Source organism: Salvelinus alpinus, chromosome 35, assembly GCF_045679555.1.
Source record: "Salvelinus alpinus chromosome 35, SLU_Salpinus.1, whole genome shotgun sequence".
NCBI classification, from domain to species: Eukaryota; Metazoa; Chordata; class Actinopteri; order Salmoniformes; family Salmonidae; genus Salvelinus; species Salvelinus alpinus.
The window spans coordinates 24,842,636-24,852,075 of record NC_092120.1 but is presented as its reverse complement, the minus strand read 5'-3'; the positions used below and the strand labels follow the sequence as shown (position 1 = coordinate 24,852,075).

The window sequence follows — 9,440 nt, the reverse complement described above, 5'->3', positions numbered from 1 at the left end:
GCAACAAGGGGTGGAGTTAGGGTAGATAGCCAGTCTATTCTGTTACACTTCAAGGACCGGATACTGCCAAATAAAGTAACCATAGGATGTATGAGTTGTTATGTGAGGGCTTATGTACTGAAGCGTTTAAGATGTTATAACTGTCAGAGGTTTACACCAGGCGGTGCCAGAAGGCGGCCTTAAAAATTGGACTCCAGCCACCCAAATCATAGACTGTTCTCTGTGTTACTGCACGGCAAGCGGTACCAATGCACCAAGTCTGGGACCAATAGGTCCCTGAACAGCTTCTAACCCCAAGCCATAAGACTGCTAAATAGTTAACCAAATAGCTACCCAGACTATCTGCATTGACCTATTTTGCAATAACTATTTTGCCTAATTAAATATGCTGATGCTACTGTTAATTATCTATCTTGTTGCCTAGTCACTTTGGCCCTACCTACACTCAGTGACCAGTTTATTAGGTACCCGGTTGGAACGCCTTTGTTTCCAGAACAGCCTGAATTCTTCAGGGCATGGAAACATTGCTCAATTAGTATCAAGGGACCTAACAGAAAAACACCACCAGCCTGTACCGTTGACACCAGGCAGAAGGAAATCCTGACTATGCCATCAGCATGACGCAACAGGAACCGGGATTTGTCAGACCAGGCGATTCCACTCCTCAATTATCCAGTGTTGGTGATCGCGCAACATACTGGAGACTATTCTTCTTGTTTTTAGCTGATAGGAGTGGAACCCAGTGTGGTCATCTGCTGCAATAGCCCATCTGTGACAAGGGCCGATGAGTTGTGTGTTCTGAAATGGCATTCTGCACACCACTGTTGGACTGCGCCATTATTTGCCTGTTTGTTGCCCGCCTGTTAGCTTGCAAGATTCTTGCCATTCTCCTTTGACCTCTCATCAACGAGCTGTTTTCGCCCACAGACTGTATGTTTTTTGTTTGTCGCACCATTCTCGGTGAACCCTAAACACTGTCGTGCGTGAAAAGCTTGTTTTGCCCATTCTAACATTCAACTGAACAGTAACTGAATATCTCAATGCCTGTCCGCCTGCTTTAAATAGCAAGTCACAGTCAAGTGACTCACTGTCTGTTGGAGAGAACCATTTTCATGAACAGGGTGGTGTACCTAATAAACTGTCCTCAGTGTATATGTACGAATCTACCTCAATTACCTCGTACCCCTGAACATTGACTCAGTATTGGTACCCCGTGTATATAACCAAGTTATCATTACTCATTGTGTATTTATTCCTATAATTTTTCTCTCTACATTGTTGGGAAGGGCCCTTAAGTAAGCATTTCACTGTTAGTTTACACCTGTTGTTTACGAAGCAAGTGACAAATAACAATTTATTTGATTTTGTTGATATTAGCTCCAATTGTTATTTTGTGGAATTCAAACAGAAGCATTCTAAATGTATTAATCAATCAGTATTTTGGTTGATCTATTAAAAAATGACATACCATTTTTCAAAAACAAGAAAACAAAACAAGTAAACAGCCTCACAGAAGTCTTTTTATTGGTTCAGAAAAAAAAATGTCCTGTGTGAAAATCTTTAGGGCACTTGTTCATCCTTGTACCATATTCAATCTTAAAAGAGACCTTCCTCTCCCTCTCAAGTCTTGAGAACATTATGAAAAAGACAGACACATGACAAAATTAAAAATGGCATGTTTTTTTCCCTCCAAAAATGTAAAGTAAAAAAAACTTAAACAAGAATGACTTTCATAGTTTAACAAAATAACAAATATGGAGCACTCTTCTCTGTACAGAGACATAACATTTCCATATCTTTTTATAAAAAATATGACTTCAGTGCATTTTCTTTGCAAAGCGCTCACTGTTCCTTCAGTATACCACCTCATATACCATATTTTAGAATACCCTGACATCAATGCAATGGCCTTAAACAGATAGTTTGGTGTTTTGGCAATTAATTTTTATGTCTCTGCATCCAGTATGAAGGAAGGTAGAGGTTCTGTAGTTTCGCGAGCCAATGCTAACTAGCTTAGTGCAAAGACTGGAAGTCTTCGGGTACAGCTAGTTAGCATTGGCTCACGAAACTACCTCTAACCCCAAACTATCCCTTTAAGGATACAAACAATCATCACGCCACACAGGAACCCCCTTCCTGGAAACACAGAGTGTATATCAAAACATCACAGCCTTTTTTCTTTGTCGTCATCTCAAGACACAAACCCAGAAAGAAAAGGCACAAGTAACTACAGTTTGGGTAATAGTGGACAAAGAGACAAAACAACATGTGCATTTATTGTTCATTAAAGATTTTGGTCATTTACAAATGTATTCATATTTATTTGACATGTATATTTAAATATATATTAAGATAGCAGTATCAATAGAGATACAGAAGGTAAGATCAAGAGATTTAAAGAAATTGTCAACAATAAAAAAGTGCATTTTATAACAAACCTGAATATTGCAGAAGAACTAACATTTAAGTTAACAATTGGATTGAAAACTGTATAAAAACAAAGCAATACAAAAGCCAAAAACAAGAGTTGCAACAAAAAGCGTAAAGGATGCATGACATATCAAAGGGTGGAGACTAAGTGCTCTGGCCTCGATTGGTTGAGTCTCCGCCTTTGCTCCTTCCTCTACCAATTCTGAACCAGTCGCTCTGGACCGCAACCCTGGTGGCTCCTGCCTCTCAGACAGCTATCCAATCCTGTGTGTGGGAGGGGGGGGACTGGCTGACTAGGGGGATGGTCCTGCCTGGCCGTGTGAGGGCCATCTTTTTCTGGTTTTTCCCCCTGCCTTTTGGTAGTGGGAGGAACTGTGTAAGCTGTCCTTTTGCATTGTGTTTATCATCCCTGGGTCCATCCTACCCTGGTGCGAGGTGGAGGGTTTGAAACATATGGGTGGGGTTACACTGGGAATGCACAGCCCTGATTGGCTGGCTCCTACTACTTCCTGGCTGTCAGACCAGTGGTCCCCAGGAGTTCTGAGCCCTTGAGTTATGGGGGTCCTGCACCAGGGGGTTTCCCTCCTGGTCTGGCCCAGTAAAAGCCCCTCCATTGGGGGACAGGAGGCCGAGGTGGGAGTAGTGGGGTGGGAGCGGGGACGAGCCTGCACCATCTGAATGCCCCCAATGTGGATCATCAGGTAGGGCACCCTGGCCTGCTGGGAGTGCAGAGGCAGGTGGCTGAAGATGCGGTCCATGGACTGGGACTGGGCTTTAGGGCTGTCAGTAGGTGACAGACGGAAAGCTGGGGGGAATGACAGGCAGGGTTCTGGACCAATCTGCCCTTTACTTGGTGTTCCTATCCTCTCCTGTACGGGGAGCAAATACCTCATCATTACTTCACACAGTAGAACAAAACACTGAACATGTTTTCACATTGCCTTTGGCTAAACTGGGCTTCCAATGCAGGTTTTAAAACACAGGGGAGGGGAGCAAGCAAGACGCAACCACAGGCATTAAACACCATCAGTCGCGAGCCTTATGATAGGAAAAAAAAACTCTCTCAAAAGTAAATTCACAAAGTGTTGCAGAGTTATGTATTTAGGTCTTTGCCATTAGCTTAGTACCAAAAGGGAAATTACTCTGCAATAAGATGTGTTTACTATTGACCATTACTGACAATGTTGTTATGTGGAGGGATGGCTAATTACATCTCATTTTGTAACTGACAAGAATAACTGTGGCTTAAAATAACACGAAAAACTACAGGATCACCAAGTGAATTATATACATAACTTACCATTGAACCCACCTGTCTGCGATCGCTGGCCATCATACTGGGGATGTCCCATGGCAAACGACTGGGAGACCTGCGAGGTCTATGTTGCACCCCCAGGGACGAGGGAGAGGCCCGGGCCCACAACACTTGATACTGGCTAGGGGACAGAGGCCGCAGGGGGTACAGAGCTCTGATGGGGGATGGTTCTCTCTTGGAAGAGGGCGAGAGGTGTCGGTTGGGGGAGGCCAGCTCTAGTCTGGGGGAAAGGCTTCGGATGGGAGAGCAGCTCTCACTGCTAGGGGAGAAGGCCCTGGGGGAGGCGTCCCAGAACAGTGCCCTCCGGCTTTCTGGAGAGGAAGCACGCCCGCTGGGCCACAGTCTACGGGTGGGAGAGGGCTCCTGGCTGGGGCAGGGGCTGGGATCTGGCTGGGGTTCTGGGGCTGAGGGGTCAGGCGTGCCCTGCTGGGACCGTCTTCCGCTGCTGGAGTGCACCCATGTGGACAGACGGCGGTCGGGTGAGCAGGAGGAGGACGGCTCGTTGTGAGATGAGGACTCCTCTTCCTCCTCCTCGTCATCGTCCTCCTCTGAATCATCCACGTCAGAGAACTGGTGGTCATCCTGGTCCTCGGAGCCAGATAAATGCTCTTCAATATCTCCTGATGAGAAAAGGGGGAAACTTACACTAAGCCTAATTCTCCAAACTCCAGTCCTCCAGGCTGCACCTAAATTAACACAGTTGTGTTCAGTAGTCACGAAATGGAAGAAAGCAGTCAGAAACAGAGTGAAACGGGGAGGTACTATCTGAACTTGTCCAATACGGAACGCTTGGTCTAAACTAGTTCCAGATTGAAAGGCAAGACTGAAAACCAGCAGACAATGCAGCTCTCCAGAAACTGAGTTCACCTAAGTCACTATGGACTTACAGTGAGCTCCAAAGGTATTGGGACAGACACATTTGTTGTTGTTTTGGCTCTTGGACTACGAGCTACAATAAAAATACAATATGTTTCTAAACACTTCTACATAAATGTGGATGCTACCATGATTACAGATAGTCCTGAATGATTTGTGCGTCTAACTTTCTCACTGATCATTATTCATGATTCATTCAGGACTATCCATAATCATGGTAGCATCCATATTCATGTAGAAGTGTTTAGAAACTGCTATTCTTATTTACAATAAAAGTGACTCCAAAATGACACGATACATTATTTTACCATTCATTACTATTGGGCAAAAAAAATCCGACCACAACCAAAACAAACAGAAAATGCATCCAACAAGTTTGTAGAGGCATAAGCCTGATGTAATCATTGCATGCTAGGTACATGGGACCAAATACTAAACGTTTGACTACTTTAAAATACATAAGTAAATTTGTCCCAATACCTTTGGTCCCCGAAAATGGGGGGGACTATGTACAAAAAGTGCTGTAATTTCTAACCGGTCACTCTATTTGGATGAAATTACCCTCAAATTAAAGCTGACAGTCTGCACTTTAACCTCATAGTCATTGTATCATTTCAAACCCAAAGTGATGGAGTACAGAGCCAAAACATAAAAAATTTGGGCACTACACCCCAATACTTTTGGAGCTAACTGTATATAAACACACACTCATACACACAAACACGTGAAATGGGCACAAGGACCAGGACAGGGTGACTTCCTACCCAACATAACATTCTATCAACCTGATGCTATAAATAGCGAGCAGACAGGCAAGGTTTGATTTCATGGAATCGTGCTGCTGTTCCCATTCATGAAGTCTAACAGCTGGCTTTTGAATGGAAGGGTTGTTTGAATGGGCTGTCCTTGGCTCAGTGTTGAGTGCAGTCTGCTACCGGGAGGGATGGAGAGAGGGATGGGTGGCATTGAGCCTGCACAGAGAGGGGGTGGATGTGAGTGTCTGGAATGCTGTTCTTTATAGGCCAGGACTGCCGCCTTGAAAACAACACTGTACATCTCTCCCATCCTGCACCAGAAACAGACTCTATGGAATGTATTTGGCCATGTATTCTTCATGTATTAATTTAATATTTTTTCCATTTCTCTTCAGCACAAGAGTAAGGAGAATAGCAACATATAGCCTTACATATCCGACATACATGTCATGCCCAGTTCTAGTTTCTTCAGAGGAGCAGATATAGCTACAAGGCTAGCTATCGTGTCTGGTTTGAGGAAAGATGTTTGATGAGTGAAGTTTCCTCCCTATGGTATTGTACCTGCTTCCTCGGTCTCCGGCTCGTCCAGTGAAGACCCAGACGTTCCCATTGACTGGCACTTCTTCCCATGAGCCTTGGACTTCATGTGCTTGGTAAGGTTCCCTATGAAGACAAGGAAAACAAGAAAAGCAAAGCCACATTAGACTGAACCAGAGCAGGGTAGATGAGGAATAATTGATGGTGGGGAGAGAGACCGGAGTACAACCAAATAGTCGAGCATAGCTAGGTTTGCAAAATTCTGGGAACTTTCAATAAATTCCCTGTTTTTTCCAAAATCTCGGTTGAAAGATTCCCGGAATCAGGAGGGGATAAGCAGGAAATCCAGAAACATCCAACCAGGATTTCTGTAAAACCAGGGAATTTATTGAAAGTTACCTGCATTTTGCAACCCTAAGTCCCAGTCGTTTTTAGACGGAACGTCACAGTTCGCCGATGGGGAAAACCACCTGTTGTTACCCAGGTTACCCCCATCGGCTCACAGCAAAAACTTGACCTTTTCAAACGGAATTTTCTTGTCAGCTTGTTTTAGTCAATTACAAAACTACATTTAAGAAAAGTACAACATGTCTAAAGATTACTTTTCAACATTGCCTACTCCCAAGCATTCTCATTACTAAAAGTAATATTGTAGGGTTTCCCTCATGCCCCTTTTGATGACGCAGGAGGCCTTTTGCCTTCTGGTAGGCCGTCATTGTAAATAAGAATTTGTTCTTAACTGACTTGCCTAGTTAAATAAAGGTTAAATAAATAAAACATTTGGGGAAGAAATTACGGTGCTAGCAGCCACGTGAGTGAGTGGTAGCTACCTACTGACCGGAACATTATAAGCTAGCAAAAACCAACATAAACAAACAGACTATACAGTTACAAATAGTGAGTGGAGTTACAAACAGACTATACTAAACAAGTTAAATGTCTTAAACGTGATGAAATGTTTTTCACACACACATAGCTACAGTGCATTCGGAAAGTATTCAGACCCCTTGGCTTTTCCCACATTTTATTTACAGTACAGCCTTATTCTAAAATGGATTAAATAATCACCCTCCCCCCTCATCAATCTAAACACAATAACCTTTACTACGACAAAGCGAAAATAGGTTAATATTTTTTTGTGCAAATTTATACAAAAATACGACCCTTTGCTACGAGACTTTGTATTAAGACCCTTTGCTATGATCTCAGGTGCATTGTTTCCATTCGTCATCCTTGAGATGTTTCTACAACTTGAACTTAAATTAAATTGATTGGACATGATTTGGAAAAGCACACACCTGTCTATATAAGGTCCCACAGTTGTCAGAGCAAAAACCAAGCTATGAGGTCAAAGGAATTGTCCGTAGAGCTCCGAGACAGGATTGTGTTGAGGCACAGATCTGGGGAAGGGTATCAAAACATTTCTGCAGGATTGAAGGTCCCCAAGAACACAGTGGCCTCCATCATTCTTAAATGGAAGAAGTTTGGAACCACCAAGACTCTTTCTAGAGCTGGCCGCCCAGCCAAACTGAGCAACCGGGAGAGAAGGGCTTTGGTCAGGGAGGTGACCAAGAACCCGATGGTCACTCAGACAGAGTTCCTCTGTGGAGATGGGAGAATCTTCCAGAAGGACAACCATGCAGCACTCCACCAATCAGGCCTTTACGATAGAGTGGCCAGACGGAAGACACTCTTCAGTAAAAGGCACATGACAGCCCGCTTGGAGTTTGCCAAAAGGCACCAAAAGGACTCTCAGACCTTGAGAAACAAGATTATCTGGTCTGATGAAACCAAGATTGAACTCTTTGGCCTGAATGCCAAGTATCATGTCTGGAGGAAACCTGGCACCGTCCCTACAGTAAAGCATGGTGGTGGCAGCATCATGCTGTGGGGATGTTTTTCAGCGGCAGGGACTGGGAGACTAGTCAGGATCGAGGGAAAGATGAAAGGAGCAAAGTACAGAGAGATCCTTGATAAAAAAACCTGCTCCAGAGCATTCAGGACCTTAGACCGGGGCAAAGGTTCACCTTCCAACAGGACAACAAACCTTAGCACACAGCCAAAAACAACGCAGGAGTTGCTTCAGGACAAGTCTTTGAATGTCCTTGAGTGACCCAGCCAAAGCCCGGACATGAACTCAATCGAACATCTCTGGAGAGACCTGAAAATAGCTGTGCAGCGACGCTCCCCATCCAACCTGACAGAGCTTGAGAGGATCTGAAGAGAAGAATGGGAGAAACTCCCCAAATACAGGTGTGCCAAGCTTGTAGTGCCATACCCAAGAAGACTCAAGGCTATAATCACTGCCAAATGTGCTTCAACAAAGTACTGAGTAAAGGGTCTGAATACTTATGTAAATGTGTTAACAGTTTTAATTTCTATTTTATAAATAGTTTTTGTCATTATGGGGTATTGTGTGTAGATTGATGAGGGGAATTTCTGAATACTGAATACTTTCTGAATGCACTATACGTGTAGCCTACTTGGGAACCGGCCCCCATATTTTCCACGCCAAATAGCCTGAAGCCACAGGGCTCTTCTCGCAGGTTCCATTTCCTTATGTTGGAGCATTGCGAACCGTAGTTCGGGATTTTTTTACCTGGTTACATGTACATTGAACAACACAGCAGTTTTCCGGCATGTTTTGTTATTTCTGTATAATAATAACATTGACAAAGTTGGCTATTTTACAAATGGGCGTCAATGGGGAAGAATGTTTTGTTTTCCCCAATTTGTGGACGTGGTCAAGAGGAACTCCTCCTTATGACGTGAATATCAACTTGGAGCATAGCTAATCGTTACAGAAACTGCTCAACCATATACAAAGACAGAGCAACACTGATGCTGTATTATGACTCGGGTCCTATTTAGAAAGGTCACACCTCCTCCTCCTCTTCCTCACCTTTGGTTTTGAAGGCAAAGTTGCAGTGTTTGCAGACGTAGGGCCGGGCGTCCGTGTGTGTTCGAATGTGCTTCCTTAGCATGCTGGGCTTCTTACAGCGGATCCCGCACTCTCCGCACACATACTTTCCTCGGCCGCGACCCCGCACATACACATACTCCTCATTAGACTTGTACCTGATGGGAAAGAGGGGGAGAAGGACAGAGAGAGGAAGTGGGGGGAGAGGGAGTGAGAAAAGAAAAAGAAAATACATAAGAGTTAAAAGTAGGTAAAGATAGCTCCCTGGGCCTACAAGGCACTCTTTACACCAGAACGGAGTAGCCCCACCAACCCCCTGCTTCCTCTAAGTCCCCTCTCTCTCCAGCCTGTCTACGCCCGGGGCAGGCAGGCAGAGAACCCAACCTTTATCCTCAGTTTGGGTGGCGCGGCCAACAACAGCAGCAGCTACAGAGAGGGAAGCCTGGCTTTAGCCAACTGCCCCAAATAGACAATACATACAAAATCAAACTCTACATTTAGCTCTACTCCTCTAAAAAAGACTCATTTATATGTTGTTTTTAATACTTACGGAAATACTATGAACTACCCAACCCGATGTTATCTTTAAATACAAAATGTGTTATAC

At 44.1% G+C, this 9,440-nt stretch overlaps 1 protein-coding gene across 2 annotated transcripts in view; it reads right to left on the bottom strand.

Moving 5' to 3' along the window:
• Positions 1-1,500: 1,500 nt before the first annotated feature.
• The window catches only part of LOC139564167 (transcription factor HIVEP3-like), a 94,425-nt gene continuing 86,485 nt past the window's right edge, over positions 1,501-9,440 (bottom strand). Inside the window, exons 4-7 of one of the 2 annotated variants that reach the window (XM_071383411.1) lie at positions 8,816-8,991; positions 5,938-6,039; positions 3,731-4,365; positions 1,501-3,299 (exon numbers count right to left, since the gene is read on the bottom strand). In XM_071383411.1, the coding sequence (XP_071239512.1) occupies positions 2,724-3,299; positions 3,731-4,365; positions 5,938-6,039; positions 8,816-8,991 (1,489 nt within the window). In that variant the 3' untranslated portion in view covers positions 1,501-2,723. The other variant, XM_071383412.1, reaches the window with a different exon arrangement.